The sequence below is a fragment of the Pteronotus mesoamericanus genome, unplaced genomic scaffold (assembly GCF_021234165.1).
Source record: "Pteronotus mesoamericanus isolate MK-2021 breed Mesoamerican mustached bat unplaced genomic scaffold, CSHL_Meso_final contig_24, whole genome shotgun sequence".
NCBI classification, from domain to species: Eukaryota; Metazoa; Chordata; class Mammalia; order Chiroptera; family Mormoopidae; genus Pteronotus; species Pteronotus mesoamericanus.
Window position 1 is genome coordinate 6,572,705 of NW_026555100.1, and position 26,229 is coordinate 6,598,933.

The following is a 26,229-nucleotide window of genomic DNA, read 5'->3' on the forward strand; positions in this document are numbered from 1 at the left end:
TTGTATAGGCATATCACATTTTATTTACCTATTTGTCAATTAATAGACATGTCTTGGCTACTGTGAATAATGCCACAATGAACATGGGAATATAGGTCTCTTTGTAATCCTGACTTCAGTTCCTCTGGGTACATGCCCAGAAGTAGGATTGTCAAATCATATGGTAATTCTAGTATTAGTTTTTTGAAGGTCCTCTATACTACTTTTCATAGTAGGTATATCAATTTACTTTCCCACCTACAGTACACCAGGGGTCCCTTTTATCTACTATTTCACCTACACTTATTATCTGGTTGGTTTTTTTTTTTTTAATATAAAAGCTATTCCACAAGGTGTGAGGTAACATCTAATTGCAGTTTTGCTTTTTTATTTCCCTGATGGTTATTCATGTTGAGCACCTCTTCATATATATGTTGGCTAATTGTGTATCTGCTTTGAGAAATGCCTATTCCTTTGCCCATTTCTAATGGCTTATTTGGGGTTTTTTGCTATTATGGTATAAGAGTTCCTTACACATTTTTAATATTAACCCTTTATTAAATATATGGTTTGCAGATATTTTCTCCCACTCCATATGCTGCCTTTTCCTTTTGTTGATTGTTTGCTTTGCTATGCCAAAGCTCTTCAGCCTCACATAGTCCTGATAGTAAATTTTTAGTTTTGTTGCCTGTGCCTTTGGTGTCATATCCTTTCATTTTTAAAGATGAATATTATTCCAAGTATATACCACATTTTCTTTGTCCATTCATCTGTCAATGGACATTTGGGGTTTTTCCATGTTTTAGCTATTGTGAGTCATGCTGCTATTAACGTGAATGTTAAAAAAAAAAAAATCTTATTAATCCTGTTTTCAATTCTTTTGGATATATAACCAGAATTGAGATTGCTAGATCTTATGGTAGTTCTATTTTTAAATTTTTTTAGGAATCTCTTCATGTAGAACTTTTTACAAATTTCATTGCTGTTTTTTCTGCTAAACTGTATCTGAAAATATCTATTTGATTAGTACAGTGGAACTTTGTGATTAATATAGGTGTTTGTTTGTTTGTTTGTTTGTATATCTAGAGCCCTTGCAGAATCTTCACCATCTGCAAACAACCTAAAGAGTGAACTTGGTGACAAAGGAAAGAATAAAGATGAAGGAGAAGCTTGTAACCATGAAAAAAACGATGGAGGTGTTTGTCCTGAGCCTTATCTAGAAGAGAAAAAGAAGAAACGTTCTGGATTCAGAGACAGAAAAGTATGAAACACAGTTTTATAAATTAATCAGAACTATAGTTAATTCAAAATTCAGATAATACAGTTGAATCTCTTTTATGATGTATTTCTGATGGTTCATGTTCATCTTGAAGTTGTTTACTTCTTCACTATTTTCCATCATGTTTGAAGGCAAACATATTCTCAGAATCTAAAGTTAATGGGGTTAGGAAAAGGACCTAAATTGGTAATCAGGATTAGAATATACTTTTTTCTTTCTTTCAATTCAACTACCCAATGTTGATTCTTTCTTTCTGATGTTGAATGTTCTCATATATGTTAATTGAACTGTGCGGTAATACAGATTTATGATGCCAGGTTGTAAAGACAAAATAAAATCTCTTGGGAAATATAGTCATTTCCAGAAAATCGATTGATTTTGAGGACAGCATAAACTTCAGATGATGTCAGCATTCTATGTCTTTAACGCTAGTTACTGTTGTACAGCTCTACGTCAGGTAAGTTTTAGTTTCACTATAACAATGCCTATGCTATTGGGCATTTGAATTCAGCAGACATGATTGGTGAAAAGTCATAACGGTGAACTTATTAGATATTTTGCATGTTAACATTACTATTCAGGGAATTGCCTTCATTTGCTAAAATGTAGCTAATCAATTCAAGAAGATAATTTGAGTTATTTCTGTGTTGTGTGTTCATGATATATATTTGCAAAAAGTTTCTTTGAGAAATTTGGATTTTCTGTTTGTCTTTTTATATAAAGTTATTAAATAAGTTTTCTCATTTTCTAAATTCATTTCTTACTGAGGTGAATTTGAGCAAGTTAGGTATCACAAGTTAATTTTTAACTACCCCAGTGTTTCTATAATAATACATTTATTTAAATCTTTTGCTCTGAGTCAATTCAGGGAAAGTTCAAATTAACTTGCTTCAGCAGTTTAATTTACAGTCACACTTTTACAAAGTAGAGCTAAAATTTCCCCAATAAACTCTTATGTTTGACCCTTCCATTTTCCCACTCCTGCTTTCTGTTCAACAGATAGATGACCATATCTCTTACATCACAGAAAAAGGTGAAAGTTATCAATGTAAATTTGTAACTCCCATAGCTATAAAACCTTTCTGTGCTATGTTTGAAATAGTTCTTATTTCTTTTACGAAAGTCTCAGTGGAAGAGCTGTTTTTCCTGTTCAAGCATATCCATTCCACATGTTGTCCTGTCTCACCAAGAACTTACGTCAACCTTATTCCTTCTTTATGCTTTTTTTTCTGTTGCTCTTTGTCTGTTTTTCTTTTACATAGTCTCTACATAGGCATATTAAAGCTTCTTTTGTATTTAATTAAATAATAAACTGAATTTTTTATTATGCATTTTTTCCTAGTTTCTGTCCCATTTATTTACATTGTTTCTCTGCGATACCAAACTGCTCCTCTTTCTACATGCTGTTTTTGACATCCTCAGTTTTCATTTAAACTTTTTGCTTTTGTTCTTTTATGTTCTCTTGATTTTCATGTAATATTTCAAATATCCAAGAAAAAAAGTAAAGACTACTGTATTGAACATACTTGTACCCAACACTTGTTTTTGTCAGGTTTTAACATTTTGCAATATTTGCTTCAGGTTTTTTTTAAAGATGAAATGAAATTAATATAAAAATACATTGCTCTATATTTTTCAATCCCATTTTTCTCCCACTTCAGAGTGGAACTAAAAGTAAACTAGTGGTGAACTAGTTTAGAGGTAAACTAGTGTCCTGAATTTACTATTTATTTACATGTATGGCCTGGTTGTTTTGTGTGTTTTATTTTAACTTAAAAAATTCATAAGTGCAAAGAGGACAATCGTATCACCTAGTTCCTGGATACAGTTTTTGTTAGTTTGTGCATGCTCCTCTTTTATCTTATTTTGTTTTGTTTTAATTTTAATTTTTAAATTTTATTGTGCCTATGAAACCTTAAGTCAGAGGTGTCCAACCCACAGCCTGCAGGCCACATGTGGCCCAGGATGGCTATGAATGTGGCCCAAAGCAAAATCGTAAATTTACTTAAAACATTATGGGTGGGTTTTTTTGTGATTATTTGTCACAGCATCAAGTAAAATAAACATACGTACACTCTCGCTATTTGTACATATGCATGGATTCAGTTTTACAGTGGTGTGTGGCTGCCAGTGTGTTATATTCCAAATGCAGACTATAGAATTGACACCATCAGACATTACGTGTATTCATGATAACTTAGCACGGCAGCGATTATCAATAGTATTTCAGCCTACCATTGCAACATTAGGTATTTAATGTTAGTTAGAAGTCGGGTAAGCATTCTTATTTGATTATTAAATGTACTTCCACACCTCAGTGTTGCCTCACACATCGCCTACCATGCTTTACAATCAGCCCTTTGCCTCCCCCAGCATTGGCAGCTGAGAGGGCTGTGGAAGGGCCCAAACCTTGCTTTCTATTTTCCTGTCAGTTAATTTCATAATAAAAGTAAGTAAATTCCCTTATCTAGTATTTTTTTTTTTAATTCCACCATGGCTTCTACATCTCAAAGAGAACCCCCCCCAAAAAAAATTACGGGTAAAGATTAATCAATTAAAGTGGACAGATGACTACCTTTTTGTTGAGGTGAATAGTAAGGCACTCTTTTAATTTGTAGGGAATTTGTACAAGTTTTCAAAGACTATAATTTCAAAAGGCATTATATGCAAAAACATGCTGCCAAATTAAATGCATATGAGGTATAGTATTGTAAGGACAAAATAGCAGAACTGAAAAAAAGTCTGCTTCTCAACAAAAATTTTTTTCAAAAAGTTACAACTCGGGTAGATTCCATTGTAAAAGCTAATTATGTGGTAGCATATTTAATAGCAAAAAAATCAAAACCATTTACATATGGTAAGTTTATTAAGCAATGCATAGAAAACACAGCAGATATAATTTGCCCTGAAAAAGAGAGGGATATTTCTAAAATCAGTTTGTCTCACCAGACTATAGGCAAATTAAAGAAACTGGAAAATCTATCAAAAGAAGTTTGGAGGGTAAAGCTGCTAATTTTAAATTTTATGCTTTGGTGATGGAGGATATCACTGATACTACAGATATGGCTCAACTTGCCATTTTTATTAGAGGTATTGATGATGAGTATAATGTCACTGAAGAAGTGCTTCTTTAGTGCCATTAAAAGACAACTAAATCAAGAGATTTATAAGAAGCAGTAGAAATATGTTAAAGTGATTTTCTTTGTCCACTGTCAACATATCTAGTATAGTGACTGACAGTGCCTTGGTGACAGTATTTAAAAGAGAGGGACTTGTGAAATTAATAGAAGACGATGTAATTGCCACTCAAAACTCACATTTGATGAAGTATCATTGCATAGTACATCCAGAACACTTACACACAAAAGCTTTAAAAACAGATAACGTCATACACGGCTACATGCAAAAAATTGAAATTGGATCATCAGCTGACACCATACGCAAAAATAAACTCAAGATGGATAAAAGACTTAAATATAAGTCGCAACACCATCAAAGTCCTAGAGGAGAACATTGGCAGGAAACTCTCAGATATCCCACGCAGCAATTTTTTCACTGATATGTCTCCTAAAGCAAGGGACATAAAGGAAAGAATAAACAAGTGGGACCTCATCAAAATAAGAAGCTTCTGCACGGCTAAAGAAAACATCAACAAAATGAAAAGGGAGCCAACCATATGGGAAAATATATTCGCTAATGATACATCAGATAGAGGTTTGATCTCCAAGATATATAAAGAACTCACTCGACTCCACTCCAAGAAGACAAACGATCCAATCAAAAAATGGGCAAAGGACCTGGGCAGACGCTTTTCCAAGGAGGAGATACAGAGGGCCCAGAGGCATTTGAAAGGATGCTCAGCATCACTAGCCATCAGAGAAATGCAGATCAAAACCACCATGAGGTACCACCTCACACCGGTCAGAATATCCATCATAAACAGATCCACAAACAACAGGTGCTGGCGAGTCTGTGGAGAAAAGGGAACCCTAGTCCACTGTTGGTGGGAATGCAGACTGGTGCAGCCACTATGGAAAGCAGTGTGGAATTTCCTCAAAAAGCTGAAAATAGAGCTGCCTTTTGATCCAGTGATTCCCCTGCTGGGACTATACCCTAAGAACACCAAAACACCAATACAAAAGAACCTATGCACCACAATGTTCATAGCAGCACAATTTACAATAGCCAAGTGTTGGAAGCAACCTAAATGCCCATCAGTAGATGATTGGATCAAAAAATTATGGTACATATACACAATGGAATACTACGCAGCAGAAAGAAAAAAAGAACTACTACACGTCACGACAGCATGGATGGAACTGGAGAGCATCATGCTAAGCAAAATAAGCCAGGGAGCGAAAGACAAATACCATATGATCTCACCTATAAGCGGAACCTAACCAACAATACAAAGATGCAAGGAAAATATGACCAGCAACACTGAAAGGAAAAGAAATCAACAGAGACAAGAGGGAAGGGGGGCGGCCAGGGAAAGGGAAGGGAAGGGGAAAGTCAAGGAACATATAGCAAGGACTCATGGACAAAACCAAAGGGGAAGAGCTGAGGGAGGGAAGGAGGGAGGGGGCAAGGGAAAGTGGTGCGGGGGGAGGCAGAGACAAAAGTATTTTAAAAATAAATAAATAAATAAAAATAAAAACGGATAACATCATGCAAATCTTCATCAGGACTGTGAATTTCATAAGAGCCAAGGGATTGAATCATTGCCAATTCCAGGAATTCCTTAAAAGTATTGCTGCTTACTATGGCAACATCATTTACTTTTCAGAAGTAAGATGGCTAAGTCAAGTGCAGACGTTGAAAAGATTTTATGATCTGTGACATGTTATTGTTTATGGTATGAGAAAACGAATTTGTGCCGGAACTTGCCAGTGAAAACTGGCTTACAGATTTAGCGTTTTTAGTGAATTTAACCACTCATTTAAATGTGTCAAACATGTGTCTTTAAGATGAAAACCAACTTATCAATACCCTGTTTCAAACCATAACAGCACTCCAAGTGAAACTAAAATTATGGTAAGCTCAAATTAAGGCATACAATTTTATGCATTTCAACACATTGGCTAAACACAGTCCTGTGAGCAGAGAAAAATATGTAGCCTAGCTTTTTGATTTGATACAAGAATTTGAAAACATTTCAAGATTTTCAGGAAAATAATCAGTATTTTGCTATATTTGTAACTCCATTTCAGTTAACATAAATCGATTACCTCCAATTTTCAAATGGAATGCTTAAAGCTGCAATCTGGCATTCAACTTAAAGAAAAATTTGATCATGTCCCTTTACTGGACTTTTATAGGTCCTGTCTTCCCAGAGACGAATATCCCTTGCTTTACAATCACGCCTTATTCATACCATCGCTATTTGGCAGCACCTACATTTGCAGGCAACTATTTTCAAGAATGAAACACATTAAGAGTAAAATTAGAACCAAAATATCTGATGAACACCTTGAGAACTCAGAATTGTGACTCCTTCTATCAAACCAGATATTGATGCACTAGTTTCTCAAATACAATGTCAAAACATCCCACTAGCTTTATGTTGCCTTCTTTTACTTTTATAATAAAAATTTTTTAAAATTAACATTTTATTATGTAGATATGTACATTTTCTATATTAGTGATCACAAACTTGGGACCTGCTCAACAGTTTTAAAAGATTATTGAAAGGGCTGCAGCATAATTAAGGTTGTTATGAGAGGACATTTTGCTTATCTATGGTAGCACATATCACGAAAATTATGCATGGATCTTCTTTTTGCTCATCATTTGTCGTTAGTGTTTGTGTATTTAGTATGTGGCCCAAGACAACTCTACTTCTTCCGATGTGACCCAGAGATGCCAAAAGGTTGGCCACTCCTGCCTTAAGTCCTCAATTCTGAAAAATTCTCACACATTGTGTCAGTATTCTTTCATTGTCATTTCTTTTCTTTTGAAACTCCACGTGGACCCAGAAGAACCTATCCTGCATATCTTTTAACTACTCTTTCATATTTTTTCTCGTTAATTCTTTCCTGAATCCCTCAAGGCATCTCTTCTTTTTCTTTCCTTTTCTTTATCATTTTTATTGTTCAAGTACATCTGTCTCCATTTTCCCACCACCACTTTCCCCTGCCCCACCCACCCCCACCTCCCACCCTCAGTCCTTCTCCACTTTGGCTTTGTCCATAGGTCCTTTATATACATGTTCCTTGATTTGACCCTTCCCCTTCCTTTTTCTTTCATTTTTTTTATTGTGATAAAATACATATAACATAAGATTTGCCATCTTAACCATTTTTAAGTGTACTTAATACAGTAGTATTAAATATGTAATAGTGTACAACCATCACCATCATTTTTCTCCATAATTAAAAATATAATAAAACAAAATCTACACCTAATAAATAATAACTTCCTACTACCCCTTTCACACAGCCCTTGGCAACCACCATTTTACTTTCTGTTGCTATAATTTTGAATACTAAAAGAATGTCAAACAAATGGAATCATACAGTATTTGCATTTTTGGTGACTGGCTTATTGAACTTAGTATAATGTACTCCGGATTCATCATGTAACATGTCTGAGTTTTCTTCCTATTTTAGGGCTGAATAATAATCTGTTGTATGTGTATACCACATATTGCTCATCCATTTACTCATTGATGAATACTTGGATTGTTTCTACATTTTAGCTATTGTCAATAATGCTGCTATGCACATGGGTATACAAATATTCTCTTTGGGATTCTACCTCCCATTCTTTTGTGTATTTACCCAGAAGTTAAATTGCTGGATCATTGGTCATTCTACTTTTAATTTTTTTAATGGAACCACGATACTGTTTTCCACAGTGCTGTACCATTTCATATTGTCACCAGCAAGGATTTCACTTTCTCCACATCCTTGCCAACACCTGTTATTTTGTATTTTTTGATATTAGCCATCCTAATGGATGTGAAAGGTATCTCAGTTTAGTTTTCATTTGCATTTCCCTAATGATCAGTTAAGCTAAACATCTTTTCACGTGTTTAGTGGCCATTTGTGTATCACCTGTGGAGAAATATCTATTCACATCCTTTGCCCATTTTTTAACTTGGTTTTTGTTTTGCTTTTTGTTTTATTGTTGAGTTTAGAAGTTCTTTATATAATCTGGTTGTTAGTTCATTATCAAATGTATTGGTTTGCAATTATTTATTCTCATTCTGTAGATTGCCTTTTTAGTCGACTAACATTATCTTTTGATGGACAAAATTTTTATGGCCTTAATTTGCTTATTCATCTTTTACTTGAATACTTCCTATACTTTGTCTCATTTTGGAATACTGTTACCATTAGAAGTTCCATATTTGGCCAAAATCTTGTCCGTAACTTATATCCATGAGCCTCGTTCTGCCATTCAACATCATACAGAATGTCTGAATTTTTATTTTTTTATTGTTGTTCTATTACAGTTGTCCCGATTTTCCTCCATTGCTCTCCCATGTCCCACCCATTCTCCCTCACAGTCAGTCTCTACTCTGTTGTCCATGAGAATGTCTGAATTTTAAAAAAATAGTTGTTTTATTGTAAAATTATACACAGAGGAATCCGATAAATTGATTTTTATAGTAACCATTTCATTCTTTATAGTTTTATTTCCCAAGTGTGCATCCTTAAACACGTTTAATCTTTCCTCTTTTTTTATACTCACCCAAGAAATTTTTTTTGCATTGCTTTTATTATTTCTAGAGAGAAGGAGTGACAGAGAGAAACATCAATGCAAGAGAAGCATTGATTGGTGGCCTCCCTTAGTTGCCTGGACCTTACCACTCGGACCAGGGATGCACACATCGACCAGAGATTGAACCCACAACCTAGGCATGTGCCCTGACTGGGAATAAAGCCCACAACCTTTCGGTTAGGGGATGATGCTTCAACCAACTGAGCCACAACAGCCAGGGTCCTATTTCATTTTTTATGACACCTTTTAATCTAGCAGAACCCAGGCCATTTCACCAATAATATTTTCTACTGTCAGAATTTTCCTGATGTTTATTCTCAGTGAAATTCAACATGTCCCTCTGTTATCTGTATTACTTGAATATTGGCAACTGGATTCTAAGGCTTGATCAAACTCAAATTTGATCTTTGTGGCAAGACTATAGATGGTACCGTATTCTTTTATCAGGAGGCATCTGATGTCTAATGCTTTTCTTTTTGTGATAGTAGCAGATATTGGTGTTCAATGGCTAGATCTATTAATTCATTGGGGTTGCAAAATAGTGATATTCTAATTTTATCATATCTTTTACATTTATTTAACCTAATGGAACCAATTTTATTAAGTATTCAGAATAAGACAGTAGAATGTACTGGTTACATGCTCAAATAGATAAATATAGCCATAGTACTTGAAAAAAAAGTAATTGAAAATCAAAACAAATAAAACTAGAATAGGTAGTAATGAAAAATAGAAATATTTTTAAAATTTTTTTCTTCTTTATAACTTACTGGCTGACAATGGTGAATAAAATTATATAGGTTTTCTTTCACATTTATTAGTTGGATTACTTTATAAAGAGACATTTTCCCACATCTGTTGTTTAATTGCTACAAATACTTGGCTACTATTTGGTGCAGTTAGGAAACATAATGCCTGAATTTTGATCTAATTAAAGTCCAGCAGTTTTATTAAAGATGGTAGTCTTAACACCATGATGCTCAAAAATGTTTAAAGTAAATGACTGAACATAACTCTTACAATTTCATTATTAAATATTTTTCTCCTGGCTAAACATTACAAAATCCTTCAACAGTTTTCAGAACATCTTAGTTTCCTAGCCTTTGTTGTCTCGGATGCTGTATTCTAAACCTTTTATATAATTGTTAGTGTTCCTTTTAACATAACCACTTAAAAGGAGGCAGCTCCATATCAATTGATATGGAATGATCTCCAAGATGCATTACAAAGTGGGAAAAAAGCAAAATATATACTATACAGTGTCTATGCAAAACTCTACCAATGCAGTAATGCAAATGTGTATTACTTTCCTTGACCTTTCGTTTTAAACTAAAAATAATAATATTAAGTAGCAAATCTTATTGATTCTTTTGTGTGTGTGTTTGCGTGTGTGTGTGTTTGGCTTTTATTTTTTTTAATTTATAAATCATGTTTATTCTATTAAAGTTGTCTCAATTTTTCCCCCTTTACCTCCATCCACCCATCCCACCCCCACCCCCCACTCCCACAGTCAATTCCCACTCTGTTTTCCATGTCCATGGGGCATTCATACATGTTCTTTGTCTAGTCCCTTCCCCTTCTTCCCACCATTGTCCTTTTTCCCCATCCCCTCTGGTCACGTTCAGTCTGCTCCATGTTTCCATGCCTGTGGTTTATTTTGTTCATTAGTTTATTTTGTTGAATAGAGTCCACTTATACTTGAGATCATATGGTATTTGTCTTTCCTCAACTGCCTTATTTCACTTAGCTTAACATTCTCCAGTTCCATTCATGTTGTTGCAAAAGGTAGGAGTTCCATCTCTCTCTCTCTCTCTTTCCTTCTTAAATGCAGATTGATTTTATTTATTATTTTAAATGTCAAAGTTAATTATAAAATATTTTTTAAAATTTAAAACCATTATAAAGTCTCAGCAATTAAACCAACATGACACCAGCACAGAAATAATCAAGTAGGTCAATGAGATATAATGAGTATTCTAGAGACAAATGTATATATCTGGTTAATATATGTATGATTAAGTCGATATTTCAAATCAGTGGGTAACATTAGGCTTATTCAACAAATAAGGTGCATGGACCACTATTACTTGAAATAAAACAAATATAGAGCCCTATTTCACACATTATACAAGAAATATTCAGGTGAGTTAAAAATCAATATGTAGAATCTAAGGAGTTTTAGGAGAAAATAGAACTAATATTTTTCATGACCTGAAGTAAAATATTCAACCCCAGAAACTATAAATACTGACAATATGACTATATTAAACATTTAACTACATAGTAATATACATGTAAAAAAAGTTAAAGGACAAAGAATAGAATAGAAAAATATTTGCAACACATCTAAAACATGGCTAATAGGTTTTTTGTTTTTTGTTTTTTAGGGAAAAAAGTTCTACAAACTTTTAATCAATAAATAGAACAAGATTATCAAAAAGTAATTTAAAGCTTTTTTTAAAAAAAAATAGAAATAGACAAGAAATATACTAAGAAAGGCTTAGTTTCAACAAATAGTAAAGGAACAATTAAAATAACATCATTGTCACAATCAGATTAATGAGTATTAAAAATATTGGTAATATCAAGTATTGGCAACTCTGAAAGGAACTGGGAATTCATAGAAACTTTTTCTTCATCTTAAAGCAGTCCCTTTAGCATATTTTGCAGTGCTGGTTTGGTGGAGGTGTATTCTTTTAGCCTTCTTTTGTCTGGGAAACTCCTTATTTCGCCTTCCATTTTAATTGAGAGGCTTGCTGGGTAGAGCAGTCTTGGTTACAGGCCTTTGCTTTTCATGCCTTGGAATATTTCTTGCCATTCCCATCTGGCTTGCAGTGTTTCTGTTGAGAAGTCAGCTGCTAGCCGTATCAGGGCTCCCTTATATGTTACCACCTGTTTCTCTCTTGCTTGCTTTAGAATTCTCTTTATCTTTGCTGTTTGCCATTTTCATGATGATGTGTCTTGGAGTCAGCCTCCTTGGGTTCCTCTTGAATGGGACCCTCTGTGCTCCCTGGACTTGTGTGTCTTTTTCTGTCCTCCAATTAGGGAAGTTTTCCATCATTACTTTTTTCCAACAGGTTCTCTATCCCTTCCTCATCCTCTTCTCCTTCTGGTATGCCTATTATATGGATATTATTATGTTTCAGGTTGTTCTGCATTTCTCTAAATGCCTCCTCATTCTTTTTTAGTCTTTTTTCATTTTCTTGCTCTTTCTGGGAGCTTTTTTCTACCTTGTCCTCCAGCTCGCTGATTGGGTGCTCAGCTTCATCGAGCCTGCTTTTGACTCCTTCTACTGTGTTTTTCACTTCAGAAATTGTATTCTTCATTTCCTCTTGTCTCATTGATAGTTTCTATGTCCTTTTCCATGCTGATATAGTTTGCGGTAAGTTCCTCATAGTTTCCCTGTAGTTTTTGGTAATTCTCTCTGAGCTCACTGAGCTCATTGAGCTTCCTTAGAACCGTTGTTTTGAACTCAATATCTGATAGTTTACCTGCCTCTATTTCATTTAGTTTTCTTTGTGGGAATTCCTCCTTTCCCTTCGAGTGGGGCGTATTTCTTTGTCTTCCCATTATTTGATAGAGATTCTTCTTTTTTGCTTCTGTTTCTTAAGTTGATCTGTCTTGATTTCCTAACTTTGTGGTATGAACTTCCATGGTTGGAGACCGCTGTTTCTACTTTCTGGATCTGCCTCTGATGATGCCTGGTGTTGACCCTGTCTGACCTTAGGCAGTCTGTTTGAGACTTCCAGGAATCTCCTGTTTGTGGCTGTCTCCTTCAGCTGTTAATCTAGTCACTCTGCACTCAGTAGAGCGCCTTGGACAGCTCAGGGTGGGGCGGAGTCCCTCCTGGGGGTGGGGTTATTGGGTCCTTTCACGCTGCTGCTGTATGGGGGAGGAGTCAGCGCTGGAATCCCACCGGGTATTCTCTCCGTTCTCTCCCCAAAGCCTCCATCCCCAGTCTCTCCTCAGGCGTCTCTAGCCCACTCCGTTCCCACCTTTGCTGGAGACCACGGTAAGTGGCTGCAAATGAAAATTTGTGCATTGGCCCTTTAAACAGTTCTTTGCGTCTCCAGCTGCCTGTCTCTGGCAGAGAGCAACCCTGATGCTTTTCTCAGGTGGCTGTTTTTTGTGTACTTTCTGGGCTCTGGTGTTGTGGGCTAGAGATCCCCGCTTTTGGTTTAGACCCCGCTCTTCTCAGGGGGATCCAACTGGCCATTTCAATATCCTTCTGGTGCTGCCGCCCATGGGTGCCCCAACCGCCTTCTCAGGTTGTACCACACTCCTTACCGGTTAGATTGTGCTAAAGCCAGATTCTTCTATCTCTGAGGTTATAAGGTTCCTCTCTCGCTCTTTTTCAGTTGTTTGTTCCAGGTGATTTCTCCACAATTTAGTTGTAATTCCAGGTTGGTCCTGGGAGGAGGTCAGTGTAACTTCTACTCCTCTGCCATCTTGATTCTCAATTTAGTGATTCTTATAACAATCAAGGAATCTGATTTTTAGTCTGGAAATCATTGGCTTCTAAGTTATCTTTCTGCCTTTGTCTTGTATATGACTGAATCAACTATTTTTAGTTCACAAAGCTCTCTTTACTATACCTAACGGCTTATACTCTAAACATTGCAAAATGATTATTTTTTGTTGTTACTCAAAACAAGCATATAGAGGGCCTAAGGAAAGTCATTTTATTTTTGAGCCAGTAATACCAGCAGATAGTTGTAGTGTGATATAAATACTTGTGATATAAGACTTTGGCTAAGTCTTAAGACCACTAAGGGGTTGAAAAGTGTCTTAGTGTGTTTGCCACATGGGAAATCTTTTGATAAAATCTCTGAAATCAGTATCCAATTTTTTAGTGCAAATTAGCATTAGAATGAGAATGACTTCTTTCACATACAGACACAAATTAGCAGGTCTTTCTTAGTTGCTGAAAGCAAATCTGGTAGTGGAATTAAGACCATTGTTACATAACTACTGTCAGTGACCTCCAAGTGATCATCTAGCCAGGACTGACAGTTACAGCAATAGCTGTGTTATTATGGCAAATTAAAAACATTCACAGTGTTTTTCTTAATCATGGATTGCTTTATAGACATTGAGTTCATGGGAGTTTAGATTGTTTTGCCTTGACACAGTTTCTAACCAGTTATTTTTAAGATACTATTTATTGTCGACAATCTCAACATACAAAATTCAGGTACGAGAGAAATTTCTTCACCATAGTATTGTGTACTTGGTATATTGGTAAACAAGAGTTCTCTTATACCTGAATTTGTCATAGAATACTATGCTGAAGATACAATATTTTGTATGTTTCATGAACAGAACGGGAGCTTGCATCCTAGATAAGAAAATGGGATTTCATTCAATATAACACTCTTTTAGTTAAATGTATCTTTCTTTTGTTCCTATTCAAATATTTGCTGTGCCTTTCCCAACTCGCTTCTTTTCTAAATATGCTGTATATAAAGAATCTCTGGCACTTTGCTTAATTTTATAGAAAAAAAGTAGAAGTCTTACTGTTTGAGACCTATTAATAATTGAGTTTTCATGGTGTATAATTTTATTTTTTTAATGTTATCATTTCATATACTTTGTATTTGAAAGACCATTAACTGTTCATACCCATGAAGTCCCAAATCTATTTTGTTCTAGGATTCAGGAAATTGCATAGAAGTAAAATCTATAAAATCAAGTCCTTTTTTAAAAACTTGGTATTTAAGAATCTGTAGACTATTATGTATATGGCATTATACCTTGATACCCTGTTACTGAGATGTTTTGAATTCTCATATGACATTTTTCAATTTTGCTAGCTTTCAGTGATTTCAGAAATAAGAAAATTCTTTTAAAAAAATTCTAAAGTTATTCTAGCATTGCCTCAAATGGAGTATGAAAGATATATTGGAAGAAAGAGGTTCAAAAGTTTTGAAATTCAAGTTTATTTCTAATGTTTTAAAAAAACCAGTAATAGAAAAAAGTGATATAATCAAATTTCCCCAAAAATAAGATACAAATATATCAAAGCAAGAATTGTTTAATAGTAACACTGAATTTCTAATTTTAGGTAATGGAATATGAGAATAGGATTAGAGCATATTCCACACCAGACAAAATCTTCCGATATTTTGCCACCTTGAAAGTAATCAGTGAGCATGGTGAATCTGAAGTGTTTATGACTCCAGAAGATTTTGTGCGATCCATTACACCCAATGAAAAACAACCAGAACGTAAGTTGCTATTGTGCAAAATAAGATTGTGATATTTATTTTGTTATATGCTACTTCGTTTCTTTCCATGTATTGCTAAACTTTATAAGTCCATGCAATAATTATATTCACCATGTAGCTACTGAGCGTCAGGCATAATGCTAGGCTTTAGGAGTACAGAAGAGGAGCCAACAGTCTAACATGGCAGTCCTCAACCAGGGCAAAGGATTGAGGAGACTGTACTTCTCCGGTTAAGATTCATTGCCTATAATTAGAATGTTCCTGAAGGCAATGCATTACATGTGTGACTACCATCAAGTTACTCTTTAGTGAGAGAGAGAAAGTAACAGGTAATTTCAGGAATGTCGTGAATTGTTAAAGAATGAAGGTGCTGTGGCAGTATAAAGAAGAGGCACTTAGCTAAATCTGAAAGGTGTGAGAATGGTTTCTAAAGAATACATCTGTCTTTGGATAAAAGCCTTTATAGGCAAGTAAACCCATTGTACTTACTTTACAAAGAGTTTAAATAAACAATCTTAAATATGCTTACAGAATAGTGGAAAAGATGTCTCATGCAGAGGACATAGACTGAACAAACGAGGTGTGACAAAAGAAAATAAATGACTTAATGTTGTAAGTTAAACGTAGAAATTTACAGATATTAATGGGAGACATGGTGGGGAAAATGACAGAGCGGAGAGCTCTGAGAATTAATCCTTCCACTGAAGCAACCATTAAGATGCTGAAAATGGACAGAAGCAACTTTTTTGGAACTTTGGAATCTGATTTAAAAAACTTACAGCAACCAGGAAGGGCTTAATGAAGAAAGAGGCTGCTAAATTTTGATAAGAAAGGGTAGTGGCCTTTTGCTCACCTGCCTACAATGTCCTCTTTCCCAGTTCAACAGCAGCTGTAGGTTCTAGTATATAGTCCTAGTATGGCTTACTGGTAATGGGGAGTTCAGTGGATAATGCAATCTTTGTTCTCAAAAAAACTGTGGTTGTGCATTTTTACTTGTCTGGAAGCTACCTGAGGGACCAGCACAAAGGTTTGCCCTTTTATTTCAGCCACCTCAAGATGGAGTGGCTTCCCAGGTGCCATCTACTAAAAAAATTTAAGATATATACTACCTGTAACTATCAGGCTAAGAGAGGGCAGATTGGACAAGTAACAGACAGATTGAAAAGCCTAGGAAGGAGGAAACTGAGGAGGAAGACATTTCAGGGGGTAAGAGTTTTGAAGAGCTGTTGCATATATAGAGCAATCTAGAATGCAGTGTGCCTTGTCAGGGCCAAACATATGCTTAGAAAACACTTGACAGGGCTTGTATGTCTTGCTGATCTTTGGGATCCATGCCAGGAGGTGAAAGTTAAGGCAGAGCTGTAGAAGGTCTAGCTGAATATGAAAGGAGGGCTCCAGCTCAGAGCCAATCTGCATATAGTAGGAGAGTTAGGGATGCTTTTTATTTTGTTTTTTAATGCTTTTTGCCTCCAGCATTTAAGGAAATCTCTATTGGGTCACTTGCTGACTGCTGCTTAGATAATATAAAAGAAAATTCAATGATGACACATGACAAGCGATATAATCTTTGTAGGAAAATCACTAAACAAAGTCATAACTGTTGTCCTCAACAAGTTATAACACCAAACCCTAGGAAGCAGGAAGATTATGATTTCTATAATTACCACAGTATAATATTCAAAATGTCCAATTTTCAATAAAAAAATTACATGGTGTACTAATAATCAGGAATGTATGACCCATTACCAAGAAACAAAGAAGTTGACAGAGACCATACATGAGTAAGCCAGTTAGGCTTTGCACTTACTTTACAAAGACTTTAAATGAACTATCTTAAATATACTCAAAGAGCGAGAGGAAACCATAGACAAAGAATTTAGAGGAAACAAGGAGATAGTTTATTAATAAAAAAGAGAATATCCATAAATAGAAATTATTTTTTAAAAAAGTAGAAATTCCTCAGCTAAAAAATACAATAGCTGAAATAAAAAGTTCCCTAGAATAGTTCAACATCAGATTTGAGCAGGCAGATAAAAGAATCAGAGAACTTGAAGATACATCAATTGATATTGTTGAGTCTAAGGAGCAGAAAGCAAAAAATATGAATAAAAATGAAAAGGACCTAAAATCCTTTGGGACACCATCAAGTGTAACAACATATGCATAATGGGAGTCCCAAAAGGAGAAATTATGACATTTCCAGATGATCAAAAGCTAAGGAAGTTTGTTAATAATATACCTTACCTACAGGAAATGCGCAATGGAGTCCTTTAGGCTGAAATGAAAGGATACTAGACAGTAACTCAAAGCCATACAAAGAAATTAAAGATGTGATTATGGTCAAGATGGCAAAGTAGATAAAGACTATGCTCACCTCATCCCATGACCACATCAAAGTTACAACTAAAATACAGAAAACCATCATTGAGAACCACCCGAAATCTAGCTGAACAGAAGTCCTAAAACTAAGGATACACAGTAGTCATACCGAGAACTGGTGGAAGGGACAGAGACAAACTAGGCTGGTCCCACACCCATGTGTGGCGGTTTAAAATTTGGAGAGATATCTTGGCTGCAGAATTCCTTCCTGCAGAACAAGGAGTCTCAGCCTCATGCCAGGCTCCCCTGACCAAGGTTCCAATGCCAGGAAGAGATATTTCCATAACTTCTGGCTGTGAAAACCAATGGAGGTTATGGCTGATTGAAACGAAGGACTGCTGAAGTCCCAGGCATTCCTTTTAAAGGGCCTGCACACAGACTTACTTGCTGATGGTCTCAATTACTCTGAGCACCAAAGCTGGGGCAACAGTTGGAAAGGTGCCTTGGAGATATGGTCAGGAATTGAATTATGTGACTTCAAGACAAGAACTGAAGGAGCAGCTTTCTCTCAGATTGAGGTCATTGGCAGAAGCCATTGTTTCTTCGCTGAGCACTTCCCCTGCAGGTGCAGGTGGGCACCATATCTGATTCCTCATCAACCTGGCTAACTCTTTTGACCCTGCCCTGGTGATTCCCCAGGACCACATTCCACCCAAAGTACAGGCCCACCCAAGCCACTTTTGGTGGCTTTTTCCTACAGTCTTTCTTGGCTTATCGTGCAGAATTTCCTAAGATCATTCAAAGTTTCACAAACCCCAAATAAGCATCATCTGGCCTAGGCATGCCACATACTTCTTGCTAAGCTACCCTAAGCCTGGCGCTAGCGGAATCTGACCTCAGTTTGCAGGTTAGCCTCTTCCAGACACATGCAAGCCCAGCACAACTAGCAACCACTTGCACATCACTTTGTAGCTTATACCAAGTGGCCTCAGGAAGGGTGCAGGCAGCAGCCGAACTTGGTCTGCATCAGAACCCCTCCCAAGAAGCCTCAGAACCAACACACCCAGCTTCAGATCGTAACATAGCACCACGCAACCATCTCCACAAATGAGAAACCCAAAGGGCAGACTCTGCAGGCACCAGCGGTCCACTAAAGCAAATTCTGCTCCATATGGTCAGCCCCTGCATAACTGCTCCTCTGTTGTAGTCACAGCTAGTCCTCACAAATATTCAGCCTGGGGCCAATACCTCTGAGTAATGCACTAACAGCAATTCAGGGCTCAACTACCAACAGGAGAGCACATGCAATCCACACAAGGGACACATTTGGAGTACCTGGCTCAGGTGACCAGGAAGAATATGCCACTGGGCCCCACACAAAAACTACTACATACGGCCACTGTACCAAGACCAGGTACATGGAAACAAACACAGGGAGAGATCAAGAAAGATGGCCGTAGAGTAAATGGAAGCTCTGTCCACTTGCTTCCAGACCTGAACTGAATTTGCAGCTGAACTGCAGAGCAGTCAACTTTATCTAAAATTTTATAAGCAGGAGCATGGAGGAAGACAGAAGAGACAAGGACAGAGGGAGTCTCCTCGCTCAGGTGAGACAGCTAGGAAGCTGGAGTACTGTTGTGGCAGCAGACCACCCTCCCTCCCCTGGAAGCATGGGGTCCCAGCCCTAAGCAGGGGTCCATAATCCAAAGCAACAAGAGGTGGGAAGGGAAGGCCATGTAGCACCAGGTGGCAGGAAGCAGTGGGGATTTGATCCATCTGGGAGACTCGGACTACCCTATCCCAGCAAAGAAGCGAGCCCTTTGCTACAACACTAACTTGGGAAGTTCTCTCCAGACTGTCTGCTAGGGGGGCCAAGTGGCAGTTCTAGCCCAGAAGAGGCGTCTGCTTTGTACACCCAGCAGTGATTTTGAAGAGTCTTCTGTTCTCTGGATGGACTTTGGGCAGAGAGCCAGTCAGAGTCTGAATGTTAAGTCTAGAGGAAGAGGACCACAGTCACCCACTGGACAGCATGGGTGGCACTCCTTCCCCCACCTGCTGAGATGCAGGGTCTTCCCTGAGGCAAAGGGGAGGGCACTAGGCTGGAAATTTGGCCCCAGCCCTGCTCTGTCAGGCTATGTGGAGGAGTTAGACATCTGGTGCTTTTGGAGCCCTGGAGGAGCTGGGAGTTCCAGCCCCACCCTGCAGTTGCTGGATACGTGGAGTTTTATTTCTTGATCCCCTCCTGCTTGGTTAGGCAGCAGGGAGATGCCAGGGAGCCATGCTGAGCTGGGTTTTTGGGAATGCATTTCTCAGGTGGGCTACTGTCCAGGAGTTAGGTGGGCATGTACTGGGCTCTGGCTGCATTATGAGGAAGCAGAGCTCAAGTTTAGCTGGTACAACCATGGGAAGGAGAGGAAGTGCCCGTGACCCCATCCTTCACAGAGAGCAAGCAACACCCCAGAGTGTGTGTGAATCGCCCCTGCCAGGCTCTTGTTACTCCCACTGAGCTCATTTCTGTGGGGGAATGGACAGCGGCTCAGAGTGGGGGACCTTCAAAGTCTAAGGTGTGAGGCATTCTCATACTCCGGGCTCCCAGGGCCCTACCCCACTGGTCTACTAGAAGCTTTGCCCTGACAGACTTGCCCAGGGCCAGGCAAGGACAGTGTCTGAAATTGGCTTGCAACAAATAACCTCTCAGGAGGCCCAATAATGACACAAATGGCCAACTTCAAAAAACACTAGAGAGGGATTCAAGGGGTTCCACATTCAGCATACCAAGAGACTGATTGCAGTAGGCACAACAAACTGCTGAGGCAAACCACTCTTTTTTCATTTTTAATCTTATTTTCTCTTTTCTATTTCATTTTTTTCTTTTGTTCTTTCTTCTTTCGTATCTCTTATTCTTTCCTATTCTTTTTTTATTTTTTCTTTTTCCCCTTCCTGTTCTTTATGTTGTTTTATTTTTTCTCTATGTACTTATTTTTTAAATTATTATTACTATTTTTCTTTCTTTTCTCTTCATTATTTCCTTTTGTATTCTCTTACCCATTTCTTTTTTCCTTCTGTAATTCTTTTTGGTTTTGTCTTTTATAAATTTTTTTATTATTTTGTTGTTTTTGTCTCTTTTTTTCTGATTTTTTTTTTTTTTGGTTGTTTTTGTTCTTGGTTTGGTTTGGGGTTTTTTTCCCCAGTTATTTTCACTTTTGTCTGCTCAGCACCTGTACAACAATTTGCATTATGTGGTTGGGGTTGAGCTTTACAGTCAACCAGCCTGAGGGTTCAGTTCACCCATAAACAGGACAACAGCAATCAAAAACAAATTGTAATAGAAGGGCCCACATAACTCACACAAGGGTCATTCCTAAAGCACCCAGCTTAGGTGATCATGGGGACTGTACCAGTAGCCTTCACAGGACACCTACTACAGAAGGCCACCCCACCAAGTCTGGGAATTAGAGTAATTCTTTTTAATATATAGAAACAAACACAAAGAGACAGCAGAAATGGGGAAACAAAGAAACAGGCCCAAAATGAAATAACGAGAAGAATTTCCATAAAAAGAGCTAAATGAAATGGAGGTAAGCAATTTATCAGAACCCGAGTTCAAAGTAACAGTTATAAGGATGCTCAACAGCGTGGAAAAGGATAGAGAAACCATGAAAAATAACAAGGCGGAAGTGAAGAATAACACCTGAAATAAAGTATACAGTCAAACCTCAGTTCTCAAGTGTCTCCCAACATGAACAGTTTGGTTCATGATCTGACAGCCCTTTTATGCTCAGTGGAAACTTGGTTCTCAAACTTAATTCAATTTGCAATTGAAGAGGTAGAAAAAGAGGGAAGGGAAGATATTCCTACTTTACTAATCAAGGAAATTCTTGGGAAATGGAGAGAAATGCAGTTTTATTGAGAAGTATCACACTGACAAAGTAGGAAACTGAGATAAACTTGTTCAGTGACAAGCAGTGTTTCACTTCAGGAAAGTGTTAAAATGCAGGTACAAACAAACATCATTGGATAGGTCTTTAGTGAGACAGAAGCCCTGTGAGCCTGAAACAAGTTCCAGTGGAGCTAGAGACAAGAGAGAAAGAACCCTAGAAGAATAGCTACCTGACATTTTTATGGACGAGGACTCCCAAATAGTAATATCCCTCCATCCCTCCCTCCCATATCAGTCATTAATAGCTCTCAATATTAAAAGTAAGTTCTAGTGTGTACATAAATTTTCATTTTTTTACTGTACATTTCCTTTTTGTTAAATTTTCATTTATATTTCATGTTCTTTTTGTTTTTAAAGTGTGTGTTTACAGATTAAACAGTACATTAAACATGTACTGTAGGCATGAAAGGTTAAAACAATCATTTGGGGGTCTGGAATGGATTAATTCAGTTTACATTATTTGTAATGAGAAAAAATGATTTGGTTTTTGAACAAATTACTTCTCAAACAACTTTCTAAAACTACTTTTTCAAGAACTGAGGTTCCACTGTACATTAGAAAGAATAATCAGTAGGTTGAATGAAGCAGGGGATCAAATCAGCAAATTAGAAGACAAGGTAGAAAAAAACCACTTGAAGCAGCAAAAGGAAAAAAGAATTAAAAAACAAGAGGATAGTTTAAAGGATCTTTGAGACAACATAAAATGTAACAATATCCACATGATAGGGGTACCAGAAGGAGAAAAAAGGGACCAAGGGATAGAGAAACTGATTGAAGAAATACTGACAGAAAACTTCCCTAACCTGGTGAGGGAAAAAGCCTTACAAGTTCAGGAAGCACTGAATCTCAATCAACATGAACCCAAAGAGACCCATACCAACACACCTCATAATTAAAATGGCAAAGGTTAAAGACAAAGAATCTTAAAGGCAGCAAGAAAGAGGCAATTAGTTACCTGTAAGGGAGTTCCCATAGGCTTTCAGCTGATTTTTCATCAGAAACACTATAGTTTAGAAGAGAATAGCGTGAAGAATTCAAAGTAATGAAAAGCAAAGATCTGAATGCAAGATTACTCTATCCAGCCAGGCTATCCCTTCAAATTGAAAGTGAAATGTAGAGCTTCTCAGACCAAAAAAACAAAACCAATAAAAACCCTAAACTAAAGGAGTTTATGACCACCAGCCCAGCCTTGCAAAAAATGTTAAAGGGAACATTTAACAATGCTGTAAGAAGAAGAGGAACATAGAGAGAGGAACATAGGTATCAAGAATAAAAATGGCAATAAATAAGTGCCAACCAATATTAACCTTACATGTAAATGGATTAAATGCTCTAATCAAAAGACATAGGGTTGCTGAATGGACCCTAAGAAACCATGAACCATATATATGCTGTCTACAAGAGACCCACCTCAGAATAAAAGATTCACACAGGCTAAAAGTAAACGGATGAAAAAATATTCCATGCAATAGAAATAAAGAAAAGTTGGGGTAGCTATACTTATATCTGACAAAATAGACTTCAAAACAAAGGCCATAGCAAAAGACAAAGAAGGCCACTATATAATGCTAAAACGATTGATCCAACAAGAGGATATAACCTTGGTAATCATATATGTGCCCAATTTAGGGGCACCTAATTTTTTAAATATATTTTTAAATATATTTTATTTATTTATGTGCCCAATATAGGGGTGGACTTTAAGGGAGAGATCAACAGCAGTAAGTCATAGTAGAGGACTTTAACGTCCCACTGACATCATCTGGATACATCTTCTAGACAAAAAGTCAACAAGGAAACAATGACCTTAAATGATACACTAGATCAGATGGGTTTAATCGATATTTACAGAAAATTTTATCCCAAAGCAGCAGAATATGTATTCCTCTCTAGGTCCATGGAACATTTTTTAATAAAGACTACATGTTAGAACACATTATAAGTCTTAACAAATTCAAGAAGATTGAAATCATATCAAGCAACTTCTTGGATCACAGAGGCATGAAACTGGAAATCAACTACAATTTTTAAAAACTCAAATACATGGATTCTTAATAGCATGTTATGAAACAATGAATATGTTACCAATGAGATCAAGGAAGAACTAAAAAACCATCTGGAAAAAGATGAAAATGAACATATAACAACCCAAAATCCAAAGAACACAGCAAAAGCAACCATGGGAGGGAAGTTCATAGTATTAAGGCCTACTTCAAGAACAGAAAAATCTCAAGTAAACAATCTACCCCTACACTGAAAAGATTTAGAAGAGCAACAATAAGAAAAGCCCAGGGTAAATGAAATGAAGGATATAATAAAGATGCAAGCAGAAATAAACAACGTAGAGACTAAAGAACACCAATACAAAAGATCAATGAAACCAAGAGCTGTTTCTTTGAAAAGATAAACAAGATTGATGAACCCTTAGCCATACTCCTGATGAAACAGAGAGAGGAACCAAATAAATCAGAAATGAAAGATGCAGAAATAAGAAACATCACAGAAATAATGCAAAGGCTTGTAAGAACAACTATATGCCAACAAATTGGACAACCTGGGTGAAATAGACAAATTCTTAGAAGCAATCTTTCAAAACAATTAGGAAGAATCAGAAAACCTGAATAGACTGAAATCCACTAATGAAATTGAAGCAGTAATCAAAAACACCCAGCAACTGAAAGACCTGGGCTGGATGGCTTCACAGGAGGATTTTACCAAATATTCCTGAAGAACTAATACCTGTCCTCCTCAAAATGTTTCAAAAAATTCAAGAGGAGGAAGGACTCCCAAGCTCTTTTTATGAGACCAGCAGTATCCTAATTCCAAAACCAGATAAAGACTCTAGAAAGAAAATTATAGGCCAATATCCCTGATTAATGTAATGAACAAAATTAATTTAAAAAAATAGAAACAGAGACATGGATGCATGGAACAGACTGACATTTCAAAGGATAGGGGTGTGGGGGACTATATGCATATGTGCACAGCCCATAGACACTGACAACAATATGGTGAAGGTCGGGGAGATGGTGGCTGGGTGGATCGGAGCAAAGGGTAGGGGAGCGGGATTGAGGACATCTGTAATAGTGTCAACAATAAAAAAATAACAAAGGAGCAAACAGAGAGGCAGCCAAAATGATGAGACATAAAAACATGTCCCAAATGAAAGAACAGAACAAACTCTGGAAAAAGAACTAAGCAAAATGGAGACAAGCAATCTACCAGATGCAGAGTTCAAAACACTGGTTATAAGGATGCTCAGTGATCAGTGAGAACTTCAAGAAAGAGATAGGGAACAAAAAATGGAATTAGAAAACATAAAAAAGAACTAGTCAGAAAATAAGAATACAATAACTGATATGAAGAATATGTTACAGGAATAAATAGTAGAGTAGATGAAGCAGAGGATCAAATCAGCAATTTGGAATATAAGGAAGCAAAAAACACCCAATCAGAACAGCAAAAAGATAAAAGAATAAAAAATGAGGATAGTCTAAGGGAAATCTGGGACAACATTAAGCATACCAACATTCACATCATAAGGGTACCAGAAGGAGAAGAGAGAGAGCAAGGAGTTGAAAACTTATTTGAAAAATAATGACAGAAAACTTCCTTGGCCTGATGAAGGAAATAAACATACAGGCCCAGGAAGCTCAAAGAGGCCCATACCAAAACACGTCATTATTAAAATTTCAAAAGTTAAAAGACAGAATTTTAAAAACAGAAAAGCAGTTACCTACAAGGGAGTTCCCAAAAGACTGTTAGCTGATTTCTCAACAGAAACTTTTCAGGCCAATAGGGTTGACACAAAATATTCAAAGTGGTAAAAACAAGGACCTGCAACTAAGATTGCTCTACCCAGCAAGGCTATCATTTATAATTGAAGAAAGATAAAGTGCTTCCTAGACAAAAGAAAGCTAAAGTTGATAAGCACCAAACTGATATTACAAGAAATGTTATGGGGACATCTGGAAGAAGGAGAAGGAATGACAAAAATAAAATGACAATAACTACGTATCTATCAACAATTTATTTTTTGCCCACAGTGTTTAGTCATTTTTTACTTTTCAATTACAGTAGACATAAAATACTATATTAGTCTCAGTTATACACCCCAGTGATTAGACATTATATAACCTACTAAGTGATCAACCCAATAAATCTCATACCCATGTGATACCATAACATAATTATTAGAATAATATTGACTATATTCCCAATACTGTGCTTTACATCCCCATGACTACTCTTTTGTTAAAAAGTACAATGACCAATTTGTACTTTTTAATCCTTTTACCCTTTTCACCCATCTTCCCAATTCCCCTCACATTTGGCAACTGTCAGAATGTTCTGTGTATCTATGAGTCTCTTTCTGTTTTGCTTGTTTGTTTTTTGTTTTTTAGATTCAGTTCTTGATAGATATGCTTTTATTGTCATTTTATTCATAATTTTTATCTTTTTTCCTCCTTAATGAAGACCCTTTAATAATTTTTAATTATATTTCATATAATATTGTTTTGGTGGTGATGAACTCCTTTAGTTTTTTCCTGTCTGGGAAGCTCTTGATCTGTCTTTTGATTTGAAATTATAGCTTTGCTGGGTAGAGCAATTTTGGTTGTAGGTGTTTGCTGTTCATCACTTTGAATATTTCTTGCCATCCCCTTCTGGCCTGTAAAGTTTCTGTTGAGAAATCAGCTGATATTCTTATGGGAGCTCCCTTTTAGATCACTAACTGCTTTTCTCTTGCTGCTTTTAATATT

At 36.6% G+C, this 26,229-nt stretch overlaps 1 protein-coding gene across 1 annotated transcript in view; it reads left to right on the plus strand.

The window, feature by feature from the left end:
• The window catches only part of MICU1 (mitochondrial calcium uptake 1), a 225,486-nt gene that overhangs the window by 62,983 nt on the left and 136,274 nt on the right, over nucleotides 1–26,229 (plus strand). The window contains exons 3-4 of the mRNA XM_054572634.1: nucleotides 1,066–1,240; nucleotides 15,048–15,210. Coding sequence (XP_054428609.1) covers nucleotides 1,066–1,240; nucleotides 15,048–15,210 — 338 coding nt within the window. The remainder of the gene's footprint in view (nucleotides 1–1,065; nucleotides 1,241–15,047; nucleotides 15,211–26,229) is intronic.